The following is a 20,561-nucleotide window of genomic DNA, read 5'->3' as shown; positions in this document are numbered from 1 at the left end:
AGTACAGTATAGTTTACTGTACAACGCGTCAAACGCGTCGTTGGGCACTCGTAAAGATCAAAGAGATTGACGCGTAGACACCACGTGGGCACCCGATGTGTTAATATGGTTTAACAGCACACAATTAACCTGCAGCCGGGACGTGCAGAGAATGTTAGAGAGGCAGGGGCTGACATTTCTAAAAGGGCCTTTTGGTGGAAATATCAAAAATAGCAGACCTCCAAGCTCACAACGCGCCGCGCTGCGACGCGTTGTGAGCTTGGAGGTCGGCTATTTTCGGTGCATGATACCACACTGAACTATAAGCATAATCAAGTCGATACTGGAGATGTGGCGTAATGGCATGGATTTCTACACAGAGAGGGCAATTCTTTCAACATGACACCACATTCAAGTTCAGGAGAGTTTGGACAAGGCAATTCTCTTGAATGCTGCCTTCAGGTATGGCATGGAAAGGAGGCATTTTAATTTCTTTCACAATAGTAAAAACTGCATTCATGGTCTGGAGAGGGCACTTTTTACAGACGGATAAAAGGGCAGGGGCTCAAGCGCCCTTTTGATGTCGTACCTGACCTGCAGAGCATGGATTTCTGATAAAGGTCAATTGTCTCTCTGCTGTACCTTCTTGATTGACAGTCAGATAATAAGGTTTTACTGTACCCCATCTTTTAAATGTTACCTTACAATGTACAATTTAGATATTTAGCAGACATACCTTATCCAGAGCTGCAAAGACAGAGTAAAGGGCATGAAACATAGTCTACAATCGCCCGGGTAAATTGTCATGTAATTAGAGCGCAAAGAAAACAATTAAGTGCTACATGGTAACTAGGATACCAGGTAAACACCAAGCCTAGCCTCTATCGAAAACAACATGCTAGCTTAATAACATTCTTAGAATTGTGGTGAAGCAAACTGTATGTCTATCGAAAGAACATAACATTATGTCTGTATAGTATAACTATCATCTATCATCAAATAGGAGACAAGAATGGACACAAGGAGGTATGAGGAGTGTAAAGCCCGTATCAGAGTGTACGGTGGAGAGCTATCCACCGCAAATTTGAGGTGGAAAGCTTTCCACCTCAAGTCAGAAAATAAGTGCAGGACTTCATAGTCACTCACGGTGGAGTCCTGTACACCGTGACTGACTGGTCTAGATCGACCAATCAGTGAACGGGGTGTAGAGCCTGTCTGTCTGATAGTAAAAACAGAGAGATGTGTTGGGACTTGCGGTGTAAAGCTCTCCACCGCGAGGAATGATGTAACGTTGTAGTTTCATGACTCAAAAAGACTCGAAAAGACTACACCGCGGTGTAAAGCCTTCCACCGCCCAGGCGACTATGATGCCGGCTTTAGGGAGTGAGGTGGAGTGTGAAGATGTGAATTTTCAGACTACGGCAGTGCGGCGGGAGATGTGGAGTGAATCTGCAGTCCTGACTGCAGACCTTCTGCGGAGGTCATTGCACAGCTTGAGAGCCGTGAGAGAGAAGGTTTCAAAGTTGTTTGGCTCAGGTCACCCCAAGTAAATAAGTTTTACATCCACGGCACCGCTGAATATATTATATTACATATACCAGTAAGACGCCAAAGGTCGAGGTCGCGCCATCTGTCTTGGCCATCTGTCTTGGCCATATATGGATTCTGTGTGGTTCTCCTAACAGGGCATCATCTGGGATACAATCCTTTTTATGCCCATATATGGAGATCCCTGCTCTGAGTATCTGACATCACTGTGATGTCACCTGTGAGGTCACCGTGATGTGTCAGGGGAACCACAGGGGCAGGTGTTACCCGTCCGTCCGTCCGTCCGTCCGTCCGGACGGACGGACGTCTACGGACAAGCTATGATGGTTCTGATAGTAAACTGCGACCTACGGTCGCAATCTGTCACAAGGAAAACATTTCTATTTTCCATTAGTGACAGATTGAAAATAACTTGAACCACTTGAACCCCAGCATCCATATTCTGGCGGGAACATTCACCAAAAATAGCTGATCTACAAGCTTACAACATGACACGTTGTAAGCTTGTAGATTGGCTATTTTTGGTGAAGAGATTTAGTGTAGATTGAAAAAGAACGCACCAAGTACAGTGTAACTCAGGTCCATTTTACTAAGCATCGAGGGTTAAAGTGAAGTGATATTGATAAATTCCAAATATTATAAAAGGCACCCAAGGGTGCCACAGCACCCACTTTTGAGAAACCCCTGGTCTAGGATGAGGCAGATACACATCCTTTGTTGTGCTGATGTGTGTGTGAGAACGGGTGGATCATGCCCTGGAGGTAAGGGGTGTAACTGTACACCCTTGCTTCAGCAACCAGAAGCAATGGAAGGGAAAACTTTGGGCTGTTGAAAGACCAGGAGGAACAGTTGCAACAGGAGGGAGTTGCAACAGTCGAGCCTGGACATGCCTGAGGCCTGAGTAAGGAGCTGTGCAGCCGGACTCCTTGTGAGGAAGGTCTGATCCCCCTGGATGTTGTAAACAGGGGCGTCACAAGGGGTAGGAAAGTGAGACTGAGTTACTGGGGCCCAAGGTGGAGGGGCCCTAATAACTTTATCTATTGAAAAATAGCAGATATACAAGCTCACAGCGCGGCACCGAGTGCCGTGCTGCGAGCTTGTAGATCTGCTATTTTTGAAAAGTTGTGAAAATGTGTGAAAATCTTTGAATTATGTATTTTTTAAGCGAACATTTCTAAATCAAATTTTGCTTCTGGGGGTCCCTGGAACTAAATATTTTGAGATCGGGGTCCGTGGCCAAATACATATCATCTTGGGGGTCCTTGACATAGGTTTCTTGCACACATTTTCCAGATTTTTCAAAAATAGCAGATATACAAGCTCGCAGCGCGGCACTCGGTGTGACGCCCCTGGTTGTAAAACTACAGGATGGAGTGATCTTAGCAATGTGTCTCTTGAAGGAGAGCTGCCAGGTTTTTGGCAGTGCTGGAAACATGAACCACTAGGCTGTCAATGTAATTTCAAAGAGCTCTAGCTGTGTTGAGCTTGAGGCAGTGATGATGAGACATCCGCTGTAAGATGTCATGGGATCTGATGTAGAGGTTAAATTAAAAGGAGCAGGGGGGCAACAGAGTACGGACCCCTGGGGCACCCCAGTCAAGAGGGCATAGGGGTATGAAAGCAAGCGTCCCATGATGCCACGGTCAGAAAGGGGGTCCAGATGAAGACCCCTGATGGTTGACTGTCTAAAAAAGGATCAGTGCTAAGGACCAAGGTTATCGTAGCTTTCTTTGCATTAGTTTTCATTTTTTATTTAATTTGACTTTATGATTTTAATTACAGTTACTTTTAATTCGTTTAAATTAGATTTAGTTTTAGTGCTAGTTTTAGTTTTTTATTGTAATGCGGTAGTCAGCGGCATGAAATAGTGAAAATAGCTGATATACAAGTTCACAACTAGTTGATTCGCAATGTTTTTGAAGAAAGAAATTGCCTATGGAAAAAGACTAAAACTAGGAAATGTTTATATATATATATATATATATATATATATATATACTGTATATATATATATATATATATATATATATATATATACACTCTGAGAAATGATTCTGCGGCCGAGTATATGGCACTATTAGAAAAAGTTATATTTACTCAATAAAATCACTGAATATCATGTATGTGATTGTTTGAGTAGGTCACACCAAACGAAATGAGTAAAAATCCAACTGTTCGTTTTGAGTTAGATGTACATATATTATTTGAGTTAATTTCGTGAGAATAAATTAGTATTTGACCAACTGATTTTATTCATGAATTATACTCAATTTGTTTTGGTAATTTTCCTTCATAATATTTGAGTATGGAGTACTTATATGGATCAATTTAAAAAGACCCTTAATTATTATTCATTCCAACTAAATAATCTTTCATCTCTCACAACAACCTAAACAATTGAGTAGATATGATTAAGATTCAAAATTGTACACAAGGGTTCATGGGAAAAAAAGGGTTCATGGGAAAATTCTACTGGAACATTCTGTCAACAAACAGCAGCAGCAGCAGCAGCAGCAGCACACATCTTTTTCAACAAGAGACCTGGAGAGTGTTTGCAAATATTGGTAAGTAGATTTACTGTATCTTTGTGCATATAGGCTACATAAATGTATTGGGTATAACTTGTGTTCTTTACAAAGGTTTGCAGCTAGTTAAGGTCACAGTGAGGGTAATGTGCAAGCCCTCTAGTCATGACTTTTTGCATTTATTACAAGCTATGCACAGCTGCATACAATGGTGTGTACAATGAAGATAAAATGCACAGGTAGGCCTACATATTATCTACATGTATCTATTATGGTGTTCAATGAGGATTACATGTGTAAAAGACTTGGAAAAAGTATGAAGTAAATAAGCAACATGATTATACGGTATTCCTTGATTTTGGTTTGGCCAAGTAATTATTGGAATCATAAATTAACTAAGCCTCACATGGTGTCAGTTATTTGAATTATTATCTTTCTTTTTTCTTCAGAAATGCTCAAATGACCAATTTACAAGCTCAAGATTGTGAGCTGTAGATCAGCTATATCCACTATTTTTTGAAGTATACAATTATTATTATTAACTATATCCCTGTAAAATTGGGTTGCAGATATTAAGCATTAGATGACATGATGTTGTCAGCCAGCAGACATCAAGGATAGTTGGCCTGCCTTGTTAGATGTTTACAGAAATGGTTACAGGAATTAGACCTGAATGTGACAGACATCTTGTCATTGTAGTTAACCACTTGTATACCCTAGCATCCCTATCCTGGGGGAAAATACCAGATCTATAATCTCACGTCTTCTTTTTTACTCTCTTCCCCTCATCTCTGTCTTCCAGGTTAGTGCAAAGTTCAGGATGATCACCACACTGAATCTTGAGCCAAAATGTATGGCAATGTTGGACTTCTATACCCCCAAACTACTGTCCATGTTCCAGTCCAAGAAGGGCAGTTTGGGCACAAATGAGTATTCTACTTCAGGTATGAAACTTTAATTTACTCTAACTGCTTTAATTATATTTCACCTGGCTAATGACAATAATTACTACATTAATTTATGCTAAACTCATCTTTATCCCCTGCAACTCTCTCTCCTGATTATTCATTTCTAAATGTATGTCTTAATAGCTACTAAGGACAGTCTCCCAGCTTCCGTTGCTAAAACTGGGTTGTGGAAACAATTGTATTGCCAAAGTTTATGTTAGTTTATGAAAGTGCAGTCATACTTTTTCTTTATTGTTCAAATAATTATGTTTCTATTCTGCAGAGAGGAATCCCCAATCAACGAACATGAGAGGTCATCATCCGATGTCTCGTTGACCATCTGGAAGAAGAGAGTGTCAAGATCAAGGACTTTCAAGTTAGTAAAATATTTTTTTGACGTTTTAATGTGATTGTGGATGAGACCATCACATGCAAAGAAACAGCATAGTGATGTCCAGAGAAGGTTGTGACATTGGCTGAATGGCTGTTGCATCCGTTGCATGTCTGGTCCAACTTATTCAAGATTATGCCCAGGGCTGCATGTGTGGAGACAGCTAGGATTGCTCAATGTGTGTCTGTGTGTCTTGTAACATTTAGCCTGAAAGTGAGCTCTAAACAATTATCTTCACAATGTGTGCAGGAAGGAAGCTGCTGGTGCACCTGTCAGAGTAGAAGAGAAGTTGACAGAGGAGGTGATGATGAAGAAGATGAAGATCTACCTGCTGCAGAACCAAGAGGACTCAATGAATGAACCTACTGATGTAGGTATTGTGATTAAGGGCATCACTGCCCTCAACAATCTTGGGGATCTGCTGCTATCTGTTGGGACTGTTCTATGCCTTTAATCTGAGATACCCCAAGAACCTCAGATATGGTCTTGAGATGTTCCAAAAAGTACTAGTTGAGTTGGATCCCGGACACCTTTCAGCCAAAGTTCAGAGACTGAAAAAATGTCTGCTTGCCGACTACTGTTCAGCAAGATGCTCTCAGAATGTGGGTATAACCAACTGAAAGTGGATTTATTGTCAAAACAGCATTTTTGCAATGGTATTTGTTGCTGATAGTAATTAGTTCATGTAAAGTGTTTGTTTCTGGTGCATTCGAGTCATAATGCAAACAGGTCAGTTTAGCATATAGACATTACACGTGTGCATAGTCAATATGTTTAAATGTTGAGCTACTGTAAATGCTTATTTATTATTTCATATTCCAAGTTGTGATTTCCTTTCATGCCAAATGGCCTCTGACTGTCTTCTTTAATGTATTTTGTGGTTATGACTTACTGTTTATTTGATGGGCTCATTGTTCTTATGGTGCATAATGTTTGACAGACTGCTTACTTACAGTATGCACAGTTCAATTAGAGGTACTTATTTACAGTATTGTGAACACACACTGCTCTTTAGTAAACTTTAAAAATTTTAAAAGTGTCAGGGATACCCCTTTCCTGATCATTATCTTTAAACATATTGTTTTTGCAGGCATTGTTGCATGTCATTTACATACTAAAGTATGTTGAATGTTCATACTTGATGTGGTGTTACAATGGTCAAAATGAGTTGATTAAAAACATAATTATCTGCATAATTATTTCATGTGTATTCATTTGACATCATGTACTCCTGGAGTAAAAGGTAAAGTAAATGAAAGGGGTAAAATGGTACTATATGAATTAAATCAATAAAAGTAAATGAATAGAGTAAATGTGACATATTTGTTTTGTTAAATCATACTCTAATATTCAATTAGATCTACTTAATATTTCAATGTATTTACTTGTAGTCTTTTGTGGCATTGACTGAATCATTTAATTAAATCTACTCAATTTCTTTAGGTCATTGTACTCAATTTTAGTTGTTAATAAGTACGTAAAAGTTTTGGTTACTTTTACTCAAATTAATTGAGTTTCATTTACCTGATTTCATATCAGTAATATTTACTCAATATTTTTGAGTGTAAAAATGTTTCACCAATAAAATTGAGTAGAGCCTAGTTTTTGTTCTAAGAGTGTATATAGAACCATAATGACCCTGCTGAGGGCTGAGGCAGCCTGGGCAGCATGGAATGCCTCTGTGAATGCAATCAGTACTAATGACTATGTTGTGGATATCTGAAAATGTACATTAACACAGGAGACTCTTGCAATGCTTCTACACACATTGGGGTTTACTATAAAAAAAGAACATTAAAGTGTAGAAATGGTAAAAAATCGGATGAAATTATGATAAATCAATAATGAATTTCCTTCACAATGCGTTTAGTGTTTTTCATTTTGATTGGACTGTCAAGGGCTGTCCATACTTTGACCGAAACCGAAGATTTCGGTCAAAAGGTCCTTTTCGACCATAAAATGATGTCCCTCGGGACCTCTGAGGCATTAGACCGAATGAGAGTTTGGAAATTTGCACGTCGGAAAACACAACTCACAAACATTTCGGTCGAAGTATAGACAGGCCTTTACTCTGGCCACCATACACACTCACACACACTTAACCCCACTTCTCCTCTCGTCTCCCAGCACTGATGCACGCCGTGGTGTTTGGCAACGTGACAGCCATCATCCAGAGGATGTACTCGCGTCGATCCCTCTATCACACACGCACAAAGGACCTGAAGGACTTCATCAGGGTCCACCGGCTGCCCAAGGCCCTGGAGCAGCGCATGCTGGAGTGTTTTCAGACCACCTGGTCTGTCAACAATGGAATAGATGTTAACGAGGTAAGGAACTGGGCGGAGATGGACACACGTCATCTGTGTTCATTTAATTGTGTAAGAATTTACCCATATGGGTTAAATATTAACCCAAATAGATGCAGAGAACAGGTGAATTGACCATTTCCAGAGGCAAAGTGGTCTCTATATTTGGTACTTTGGGGACTCGCTATGCGCCTGTGGGGGAGGAGTGTGTTGTTTCCTAATTGCAAACTGTTGTGAGTCATGATGCAGAAAATACCAAAGGCATAACATCCATATCGGTTACTGATTGGTCAGCTAGATAAAATATTATGTACTGCCGTGTTCAGTTTGGCTTATTCATTCTTGAACCATTTCTTAACACTCGGGTGACTGAAAATAAAAAACTACCACTCTGACTGCATTTATAGGTCAAATTGACAGGTAAATTCTCTCCCTTTTTTGCCCAGGAGAACAACACCTCCTCCTCTGCTGCCAGCGGGGGTTCTATTGTCTGTTGTTCTATTGACAATAGAACCCCCGCTGGCAGGGGGGGGAAGAGGTGTTGCTCTCCTGGGCAAAAAATTGAAAGAATTTACCTGTCAATTTGACCTATAAATGCAGTCAGAGTGATATAAATGTATATTATTTCATACTTAGAAAATGTTTCAGAAGGGGAAAAAAACGAGAACATATATCTTGAGTATTTACTTAGTCATGGAAGGGGAAATTTCTGAGACCTTCACGGTGAGAATGATTGCACTTGTAAAAAAAAAAAATGTTTTGAAAGTGAAATATACCTTTAAGATAGGTTCAAAATGGGTGAAGCGTCCTACATAATAGTGTTCAAAACAGCAGACACGTACACAGATGTTACATCAGATATATTTATTACCTAACACACCTAACCCTAACTCTAGCATCCCTATTCTGGGCACGTTCTGTGAACATTCTTGAAAATTGGCGATCACTCAAGAACACTAGAGACGTGGGAATGTAAAATCACGTCATTGGACTCTGCTGACACTGCTGACTTGAACACATTTACATAATTTGATCATACCCCATTTAGCATCACCACAATAGGATAATAGGATAGGCTCCTAAAAACCTAAACCTAATCATTTTAATCGGGTTATAGGGTCAAAATCATAGTAAGCAGAAGCCGTTTCTCAATATTTCGTTTTATGTTGTCTTTTAAACATAACGCTAACGTTGGATAAACAATGTGTGCATGAGTAAAAAATATTATGTCACTGGAAGGAGAAGATAACAATGTCTTGCCAACAGTTTTAGGAAAAACTATCCTGTTTTTGTCTTTACTAAACATATAAAGTTTAACCGCATCATTAGATACTCACATTAACCCAACACGTGTAAATGCGCATCAACAGCCCACCAGACCGGTTGTGCGTCGGTCTGGCGAGTGGTAGATTGCGGTTCAAATCCAGCTCATCGCGAATCACTACAATCTGGCGTAGTCGGCAGGACGAGGAATGAAGCGCGAGGACTCGCTCCAAAGATCGGGGAGGTGATTGTAGACCCCCAGCCAAGACCCGGCGCACAACAGCCCTGTCAATCGGGCTCAGCCCTATTGGCACGGCAGGTTGTGTGTCAGACTGGCGAGAGAGTGGGAGACTGGGGTTCAAATCCAGATTCCAGCTCATCACGAATCACTACATCAGGGTTCCCCAATTAGTTTTCCCCAAGGGCCGAATTATGTCTAGGGTACCAAGCCGAGGGCCACAACATGGCCACGGTGGCGTTCCCACTACTCCAGCGACAGTTATTGTCGTTGTCGGGTGAAAATCTTGTATGTCCAAAACCGTTCGTTTTGAATTTATCATTTTAAAAATGATTTACTTTTGTGTGACGGCTTTGTATGATTTGCGAAAGAACGTACAAATTTGGAGATACGAGATTTCCACCCGACAACGACGATATACTAGTGTTGTTGCTGCTCTTATACCACCATTATTACTGGGGTTGATGTGGGCCAGACAGTAGCCCCCCGCGGGCCGCAAATGTTGGGGAACCCTACACATATTTAAATCGAATGAATGCTGACTAGACCCTGACTAATGTGCAAACCCCACCCTTCCCCTTGACCACTCTCACCCCACCCCTCCCCCACCCTGTACACACCCCCCCCCCCCCCCCACACACACACACACACACACACACACATGGACAGCTGCTGAAAGACTTCCCAGACGAGCTGAGGGCGGACATCGCCATGCACCTGAACAAGGAGCTGCTCCAACTGCCCCTGTTCGAGTCGGCCAGCAGGGGGTGCCTGCGCTCCCTCTCCCTCATCATCAAGACCTCCTTCTGTGCCCCGGGGGAGTTCCTCATCCGGCAGGGGGACGCCCTGCAGGCCATCTACTTTGTTTGCTCCGGGTCCATGGAGGTGCTGAAGGACAACACGGTGCTGGCCATACTGGGTAGGTTCCACTAGCACAGTGGTGGCCATACTGGGTAGGTTCCACTAGCACAGTGGTGGCCATACTGGGTAGGTTCCACTAGCACAGTGGTGCTTCTCAAACTTTTTGGGCTGCATGCAGTACCCCAGGGTTCGAGAGAGAACCAGGTAGTAGTACGCACATCTCAAAATTCTCCAGGTGCTGAGCAAAAAATATACGTACAGATAGAATAAGCTCGCACGCCGTCTTAGGGCTCCCAGGTAAGTTTTATTGGCAACGTTTCGACCCTAGATGGGTCTTCATCAGGCATGGTATCAGACAGCAAACAGAAGTGTTAAGTACACGCACAAATGGGTGTGTGGCAGTATGCCTGATGAAGACCCATCTAGGGTCGAAACGTTGCCAATAAAACTTACCTGGGAGCCCTAAAACGGTGTGCGAGCTTATTCTTCTCATCTGTACCCCAGGGTTCCCCAATTAGTTTTCCCCAAGGGCCAAATGATGTCTAAGGTACCAAGCCCGAGGGCCACAACATTGCAGGGGGCAACGGTGGCGTTCTACTCCAGTGATAGTTCAGATATCGTCGTTGTCGGGTGAAAATCTTGTATGTCCAAAACCGTTTGTTTTGCATTTATCATTTTAAAAATGATTTAAACTAGTGAAAACAGCAGATCTACAAGCACACAACGCCTCGCGGTGCGAGGCGTTGTGTGCTTGTAGATCGGCTGTCTTCACTACTTTTGTGCGACGGCCTTGTTTGATGAAGCAGAGCTTTACTTTGCGAAAGAACGTACACATTTTGAGATACGGGTTTTCCACCTAGTGATATACTAGTGTTGTTGCTGCTCTTATACCACCATTATAACTGGGGTTGGTGGGGGCCAGACAGTAGCCCCCCGTGGGCCGCAAATGGCCGCCTATTGGGGAACCCTGCAGTACCCCCTTATAGGCTTACTGATTTTCTGAATCCATGAATACAGCATTTTGCTTAGAAAATGTTACATCAAAAGTCTAGTTCCCATGTCAATATGTTCAAAATAAAACATAATGGTCAATAAACATTGCTTTCTATTCAATAAAAGTTGTACTAGTCAAGGTATTGATGTCATTTACAGATGAGAAGGTTCACACAAAGTCTGTCAATGTTTTATTATGGACCAACAATGAGCATAACACTAAAATACATATTCCCGTTTTCTAGTTATTTTCTTTTCTCACGTACCCCCAGTGTACCCCCTGCAGTACCATCACGTACCCCTAGGGATACACGTACCCCCATTTGAGAAACACTGCACTAGCATATCCACTTCCCACAACGCAGCACACTGCCACGCATTCTAAGCTATTACATATTGTATCGACCGCTCAACAGTCATTCATTCATCTGAAGCTTTTTTTCCCAACACAAGGCCTTTTCGTTCAAAATTATTTTTTAATTTGATGGACTTGTTAACATATGTTTGATGATACAACAAAGGTATAATTTCGAAACATTTTCAAACATTTTCTCATGGACCACCTGTAATTAAATGCCATGGACCTTCCTTGCATGACTGAGAAAAAGTTAGCTCTATTTTGAGGCAGTGCTACTGTAGTTAAATATAATGAGGTTAGTGTAATATTACATCCATTTTAGTATTCATTATTGCCTAGCCTATTTTTCAGTTTTTCTGGTTCCAACAACAGTGAGGAGGGTAAAAATTGTGATTGGCTGAAACAGCCCCAAAAATAGGCCGTAATGGTGGGAAATGACTTCTTCTTGTGATCTTGTGTAATTGCTGTGACATAACGAAGTGGTTATGTACTCTGGGGTTGATGGGGTGAGTGGTAACAGTCCATTTCTAGGAGAGAGATAGAGAAGATCTTCATATGTGTGATACTATAATCGTCAAACGAGGATGTATCTTGACATTGACAGACGATTACCTCCATAGAGAGAGCCCACTGAAGAGTGATGGAAGAACACTCTGTATTATAGCTTAATGAATGTGAGACACATCCATTTGATTACACCCTGACATGTCCCTGGATAATCTGTGTGAGCCAAGACATCAAGTAAATACATAATTAAATTAATTCTGACCTTTATAGACCCTTGGAGAGGAAGAGAAAGGGAAAGCTGTAATGCAAAAAAGAGACTGAAAACCAACCTAGGAAGAGAGAGAGAGAGGGGGGGGAGAGATTCTGTGCTTAGAATGATTTCTCTGTACAGTGACTACTGACTACAGCCAAGATAATTTCACAGTGCCGAGACCTCATCCATGAGGCAAATGTAACTGACCTGATCCGGATTCAGCTGGAACTGTGGTTAATGATGAGGGGCAGAGACGTGGTTAATGATGAGTGGCAGCGATAGGGATGAATGGATGAATGGATGATGGAGGAAAGGAAAGGAAGAAAGAAAGTCAAGGTGAAAAGAGAGCCAGGATGAAGGGTATATCTGTTGAGTGGGGGAGTACAGGCCGGGAAAGAGATGATACAAATGGCTTTGTTCGTTCTCTCTCCTCCCTATAGTTATCACGCACGCACACATGCACACACACACACACACGCACGCACACAAACACACACGATCGGTCTCACATACAGAGCAATCCCCCGATACATCGTGAAGGAGGTTTTGGCATACAGTGTAAGAAAACATCTTGCCATCAGACCTCACATATAGGGCTGTCACAATTATTACATAATCGTCTAATTGTGATTATTTGACTTAATCGTGATTATTTTTCATAATCGTCATGATCGTTTCCATGTTGAAAAATGTTGGAAACAAATTGTGGAAATAGCAGATCTACAAGCTCACAACGCTCACAACGCATCTATCAAGCTCACAACGCATCTATCAATGTATATATACCGGTATATATATATAGTATATATATAGTATAAAGTTGTCAAATATGTCAGTAATTTCTTTGTATATTTAGGTTATGTGTATCATGTGCAACTTAAAAGCCTAAAAGCCAAACAGAAATGTAATTGTCAACTACAAAAACACAATTAAATCGTTAATCGCAATTATTTGAGTGACAATTAATCGCCATGTAAAATGTCATAATCGTGACAGCCCTACTCACATATGCCTAATACGTGAGTGACAGACAGACAGACAGACAGACAGACAGACAGACAGACAGAATGTGTGCACATTATATCCATTAAATGTATATGTGCAACTGCAATTTGATCTTATTGCGACCGTAGGTCACAGTTAACTATGAAAACCGTCACATCTTGTCAGTAACGTCAGAGGGTAACGCCTCAATGTCTATGGCTGACCTATGACATCACATTGTTGTGACATCACATTCCGTCCTTGTCCCTTGTAATGCCATTATGGAGATCCCTGATGTCATCAATATTAAGCCAATAGCTTGGAATGCCCATGGACATATGAGTCTCATGTGGTCTATAACATGAGACATCTATGATGTCAGACGTTAGTCATATCCACATTTGGGAAAATATTTGTCCACATTTTGTACAACAATCGCAACTTGCAAGTTGCAAATCAATTCTGTCCTGTGCAAATTCCGTCCTGCGCAACCTTGCCCTTTAGGCGTCTTACTGGTTGATAGATGTACCGTATGTGAGTGCAAGAGGCTTGGTATTGAAGTGTGTGTGAGGTTTCGTGCACCAAATGAATAGCAGCGTGGCACAGACAAGATGAGCCGCGGGCTTCCTCACAATGAGAGAAGGAGTTTCGATTACTGAACATAATCTTGTGTAGCTGACACACACACACACACATGAACAACAGCAAGACATACAGTATGAAGTCGAAGGCAGTGAGAGGAAGAGGGGAAAAAAAGACAGACTGTGTGATTTGTGCAGTGCTGTGTCCTCACATATACAGTGTGTAGGAGGGTTCAGGGGCTGGTATTAAAGAGGAGATTACTTCCCACACACAGACAGTGAGTGTGGGTGTGAAACGCACATCCCAGTCATGCCGCTTGCATGGTTGTGGCCTTTTTCTCTTTAATCTCACCGCTGTACACTTAAATTCTACTACATCATAGAAAGTGTTCGGTTCACCACACCTCATTTATTCTACCGACTCGCAGCTCAGAAGAGCGACCAGAGAGGCATTACGAATCAATTTCCTTTCCATCCCTCTACAATAGTAGGATTGTAATAGACTAATCTCGCTTCACTTCCTGTACCGTTCGGTGTACCCCCCAACCCCCTCCCACCAAGATTGTGCCAAGAACAGGTGTGTGTGTGTGTGTGTGTGTGTGTGTGTGTGTGTGTGTGTGTGTGTGTGTGTGTGTGTGTGTGTGTGTGTGTGTGTGTGCGTGCGTGCGTGCGTGCGTGCGTGCGTGCGTGCGTGCGTGCGTGCGTGCGTGTTTGTATGTGTGTGTGTGTGTGTGTGTGTGTGTGTGTGTGTGTGTGACCGTGCTGAGTTGACAAGGTCCATCGCGCCCAGAGACCACTGACCTTCTGATGCGTGGACAGATACATAGATAGATGGAAGGCTTACTTGATGGATAGATGGTGGATCAGGTCATTATACGGATGACGACTGCAATTTTACGTTCATTAAGAGGCCGAGCACACGAGCTCTTGGCCAATCTATCCATCATTCAGTCATGTTGGATATTGCCCACGTTATATTTCTGAGGCATTTGATCAATGCTCTCAGAGAGGAGGGTTTTTGTCTTCATGGGTAATGCATGGATGAAAGTCAGAGAGTAGAATAATAGTCAGATAGCCTTTGCCCTTCCCAAGGGGGGTCTCTATACCAGCTAAAGGTTTTGATTGACGAGCGGTGTCACATTTCGTCACGGTCAAAGATGCTATACCTGAGAAACTCACTGCGGTCTTCTCAGCCAAGTTTGTTCTGTACCAAGCGCGCTTTGCACCTCCAATGATTCCCCTAACTTCATATTTGTTTAGTTTGGTACAATTATTTTGTTTCTTTTGCAATAATCGTTTGGTATATCCATCTTTTATTCTAACTCGTAGCGCGACTAGCGAGACTAAATACATTGATTCGAATTATGTTTAGAACAAAAACAATGCGATGGCAACCGGAACCGAGTGCTCAAAATGAGAGTTCAGGTTGACACTGGAAAGGGGCTGAAACCCCCAGAGCTTTCTTCCACTGCCGGACAGGAAAGGAACATAGAACCTGGGGCTGAAGAGATGCTGGACAGTCAATGCTTCCACAATACAACCAGAACCTCTGTTCGAGGGGCGATACCAGAAGTTGCATGACCAGGACATCACAATCAACCAGTCAGTTCTTCAGTAGTAATCTCCAACAGTCAAACCAGCCAGCGTATTAAACGACTTGCCCCCCAACAGTCAACTAGCCGGAGCTTCAGATGTCCATTTAACACCTCAGTGCCTCATCAGGGTGCTGTCCGCTGGGTCCATTTGGTCAAGTCATTCTGTCACGTACTGGTGGTGTGGTGAGAACCCATATGCAGGACAGCAAGGCAAGCAGAGTTCAAAACCCGACATTAGGTGATTTACTACAAATAACTGGGAAAACATCACAATCATAAACTGACACTAAACATGATGTGACACCAAACAATGACTCGACAAGGACTGACTGGGGAACAAGACTAATATACACACGAGGACTGATTACACAAGAGATACAGCTGGGGATGACAAGAACATAGAACCATGAAAACTAAAATACATGTATCACAATCATAGAAATACAAGACCTAGACAAGTCGGGAAAAGTCTGTGACTGTGACAACACATCCTCTGGCAGTGATGCAAACCTGCAGTAAAACTTAGCCAGCTAGCAGAACAAGTTTCTCTGGGGTGCGTTTGTTTGCAAGACAGACAGACAGACAGACAGACAGACAGACAGACAGACAGACAGACAGACAGACAGACAGAGGGGAGGGTGAGACAAATGGAGGGGAAAGAGAGCAAGGCAGGGAGAGAGGTTCATGAATGTGTATGGCAGGGATAGATGCACACGTCAGTTCCTCAAAAGGTCAAGAGGCATTGGATTGATGATATACAGCATAGTGCAGGTGTGTGCAGATAACCCTGACTGTGTCTGTGTGCGGGTGTGTCTGTCTGTCTGTCTGTCTGTCTGTCTGTCTGTCTGTCTGTCTGTCTGTCTGTCTGTCTGTCTGTCTGTCTGTCTGTCTGCATGAGAGATAGAATTTCACTTCAAATGCCAAGCCCCCAGCCCATATATTTGATGTTGGACGTCTCACACACACACACACACACACTCAGATGCACATCAATGAGAGACTGAATGCAGTGCTGTGCCCTGTGCCGGTATTAATAATGGATACACATTGCATTATTAAAACACCTTGACTATTAATGCTCGAATGTGGAGGGAGGGGAGCTGAATGTGGGGAGCACTGTAAACTATCCACACACATGATTACAGCCTACCTTGGCCTTTATAGCCATCCCTGCTATGATGATGAATCTGATATGCCTAGCACTGTGAAGGGGAAACATTTGCACTGGCATCGATCATTGTCGTACACCTAGCGAAAGGTCCCGACACTGCCAGGGTTTCTGTTGTCAGCACAGAGAGCAGTACCTGGGAAGGGCTTGACACTTGACATTATTCTCCAACAGGAAAGTGAGAGGTGATGATGATATGTTGTAGTCAATTGTGGTGATGAGGTGTTACGGATTGAGGCACCGGAGGAGATGATGATGATGGTAAAAACACTTATGGTGAAAATGACAATGATGATGATGATATTGAGGATGACGACTGTGGTCATGAGATCAAATCTAATGTATGTGGGGAGGTGGTCTCCCTGTTCTTCTATTGAGCAGTGGTTCTCAACATTGGCCGAGTTGTAATATATATATAATATAAGAAAGAGGTCTACACAATCTACAAAATGCGAGGCGTTCGATATGTTTGTTTTGGGGGGTCGGGGCCTGAAAAGGTTGAGAAGTACTGCTATTGAGAAATGTTGCTCCTGTGGTCAGGTAGGACTAGCCTCGCAACAGCCAGACTCTCCAAAAGGAGAGTCTGGGAGTTCTCCATAGACAATGCATTACGTGATGACGTAGTTACTTACTTTGACTGACAGGTCCATTCAGTAGTCATCAGCGCATCAAAACATCGTCGGGAGAACATCAAATACGTCTTTTCCAGACTGAAATTCCAAAGGTGCAAACTGTTGTTTGTTTTTAAGATATGAGATGCCGTTGATTTCAGATAAAACTTCGCTTAATGCAGCTTTTATTTGCGATTTGTGAACTCGCATCGGACATGGGGTCCGCCATGTTTGTTGTCAAAATGCGAGAGCTGTAGCAGCCGCTCGACCAATCAGGAGCGGTGTGAGGCGGGTTCGCTCGAAATGCAGCCTTTTGATTGGAAATTGAGAACCAAATTCTAATAAAGAGACTCGATGGGAGGGACACCAGACCGAGAAAGGAAGCACATTGGTGATGACGTAGCTCGGGATGGCTTGCGAGGCTAAGGTAGGACCACCGCACTGCAGGTTGACAAGAGGTATTGCATGAGGTATTGCATGAAGCCCACAGTATATGACATGTTTTCCGTGTTAGCTCAGCAGGAAGAACTTTGGCACTCGTTTGGAATCCCAGGGAAAACAGTATTGTCAAATACGAAAGTTGTAGCTATGCTGCTTAGAATCCTTGATGTTGTTGATGTGAGCTTTTTTTTTCTCAACCTCTCATACAGAAATACACGCACTCTCACACACACATACGCACGCACACGCACGCACACACACACACACACACACACACACACACACACACACACACACACACACACACACACACACACACACACACACACACACACACACACGAAGGGTACTTGACAGATACACAATCTTATTCGTCTCCCACACAGCGCAACATTTCTCTATAGGCATGTTTTCACTACAGTTCCGGAATTTTTCCTGCAAAATAATTAGCATAATCATTTTCAACTTGCCGGGAGTTTTGTTTTTTGGGTGTTTTCACATGAGCAAAAATGCTGGCATAGCCATAAAATACATCGTTTTTACAGAACCATTGTCGCGGTATGAAAGTCCGTGTTGCCAGACTTTGCGAGAGAAATAAGCAACCAGGTGTACGAAAATAAGCCCCAAAAAGTGATATTATCTAGACCACACAAGCAATTTAAAACTATAAGCATCGCCACATCAGCTACTTGACAATTACCGATCTAAAAGATCACAACAAATAAAACGCAGCCAGAAACGATCAATATATACAAGCAACTTTACGGAAATCAAGACCATAGTCACTTATAATTAGCAGACATGGCAACGGAACATGCAGTGCGCACCACACTGTCTGGACGCTTGCTAAAGCAGCAGCGACTCACTTCTGTTCGTCTCTCTTTTTCTCTCTCACCAATGGATTTAACAAGTTACAAGAAATATTCTTCATGAAACAACACATGTGAACCTTATGTGTCACATAAGGTTCAGAAAGGATCGCTTATGCAACGTGTTGCACATCATGACATGTGGGATTGTGGGCTTGTTTTTTATTTTTATTTTTTACGCGTCACCGATGGATGACCAGACTGTATTCCTCGACGCTCGCTGCTCAGTAAAACACTTTACGACGAGAAACTATTTGATGCAGCTCTTTGAGTTGGTAGCTTCCAACTTTCATCACATCACATGAGCGCATTGCGTCCCAATCAGACAAAAAATAGGCTATAGCACCGTAAAAAGAGTTGGTAAAGATTCCAGCTTTCATCACATTACGAGCGCATCCCGTCTCCCGTTCTCCAGACCTGACTTGTATCAAAACCCACACAGCTTAATTACAAATAGGCTATAGCCTACAAATAAGTTTGAACCATGAATTGAGCAAGCTTGCATTTCTCAGCACCGCGGCCGTATAGGCTGGAGATTGTAGAAAGAAATAGACGTCTGTCTTCTGTGTTTGACAGGCTTTCATAACATTCGAATGCAATATGGATTCTGAAGCTTTCAATCCCAATTACAATGCTTTAACTGTTAATATTGGCTCATTGCATGCACCTGCTTGTCCGAAAAAAGTAAAAATCACAGTATGCCGTTTTCACTGTGGGGAAATTTCTATTCTCCCAGTACTTTCAGCAAAAATTACTAGGTATTTTGCCGTCAAATTTTGGACTCCAAAACTCACGGAAGACAAAATAAGTGGCTTTAGATCATTATTGAAAGGTTTCCTTGACATTGTCAGCTGCAGCACCAATGTCACCAGTCATCTCTTTGACAAAGGCAACCAGCTGAAAAAGTAAAAGTACATGGAACTTTAGTACGGAAGTACAGATAGAGGAAGATTACACGTGAAGAGGCCATCAAGCCAAATTACGTACGGCTAGAAGAGAAGAGAGATCAGGTAATGTCCATTAAAACAAGACTGCAGCCTTATTCTGGAGCAGACAGATTAGCGTGGGGTGTGTAGCGTCATGTGTTTTTCCCTGCCTGGTGTTTCGTATTTTGGGGACGTACTTTGAACCAGTGTGGGAGGAGAGATGTAGTAAGTGGTGTGTTTTATACAAATCAGTAATGCACTGGAATTTTGGTGATTTGTGGCATCAACCGCCTACATACTTGGACCAGATCTGTATAGCAGGTTTGCGTGTTCGTTGATGTTTTTGGCGAGCTTCATTTGGCAAAAGCAAAACCCAGTCCCAGACAGACACCTAAAAGAACATAAAACAGACCTGCATGCTTCATCATTGATGAGTTATGCTTTGTTTCAATATTGTGTGGATGCTGGATGGATCCCTCAAGCTGCAAAGAAATAGATAAAGACAGATGTTGACAGAGAAGGAGGCAGAGAGACAGTAGGGGAGGCAGAACAAGCCAGTTGGACAGAAATGAGTGTGATAGCAGGCTGACGAGGTGGAGGGTGGGGATGGGGAGAGGAAGGAAAACAAGTGAAATAGCTGCTGTTTCTCACAAAGGAGAGTGATTCTCTCTTTCAGAACTCCTACAGACCCCCATTACGCTCCAGACTCCCTGCCTCCCTGCTATCTATCAGACCCACCTACTGTACCCTCTCTCCATTATGCCCTCTCTTCTTTGTGTTTCCTCCAGCCTGCCTCTTCCATATCTCTCTCTCTCTCTCCTATGTGTCTCTGTTCCGTTCCCCACAGAGCAATGGGGCTTAGCTGTGAAGCCCTGGAGCAGTCTGTGCTTTTCTTTTTAGTAGCCGTGCATTTCTGTGGTCTGTTCTTTGACATACTGTAATAACATAATGCACGCAGTACATAATGGACATGATTGTCATGCAGGATGCCGGCATCATGTGTATAATTGATCATGTGCAGGCATAGAAATAAAAACTTATTAAAGGAACATGCATTGCATTTATATTTTATATATATTTATTAATGTACAAAACCTTTGGTTAGCTCTCTTTGTGTATATTATGAACATTGGACAGTTCTATACCTGTCCTTGTGATAGCCATCTATTCTGTTTCTCTCACTGGTTGGTTGCTGACATGTTAACAATTAACGGTCC

The 20,561-nt window shown here is 42.4% G+C and overlaps 1 protein-coding gene across 1 annotated transcript in view; it reads left to right on the top strand.

Annotated features, from left to right (window-relative positions):
• The window catches only part of kcnh3 (potassium voltage-gated channel, subfamily H (eag-related), member 3), a gene marked incomplete at both ends in the record, with an annotated part of 173,446 nt that overhangs the window by 136,204 nt on the left and 16,681 nt on the right, over positions 1 to 20,561 (top strand). The window contains 2 exons of the mRNA XM_080753654.1: positions 7,518 to 7,717; positions 9,867 to 10,116. Coding sequence (XP_080609780.1) covers positions 7,518 to 7,717; positions 9,867 to 10,116 — 450 coding nt within the window. The remainder of the gene's footprint in view (positions 1 to 7,517; positions 7,718 to 9,866; positions 10,117 to 20,561) is intronic.

This window comes from Nannobrachium achirus (genome assembly GCF_963921795.1).
Source record: "Nannobrachium achirus genome assembly, chromosome: 22".
Lineage (NCBI taxonomy): Eukaryota > Metazoa > Chordata > Actinopteri > Myctophiformes > Myctophidae > Nannobrachium > Nannobrachium achirus.
Note: the sequence above shows the minus strand (reverse complement) of the source record. Positions and strands in the feature narration are given on the sequence as shown.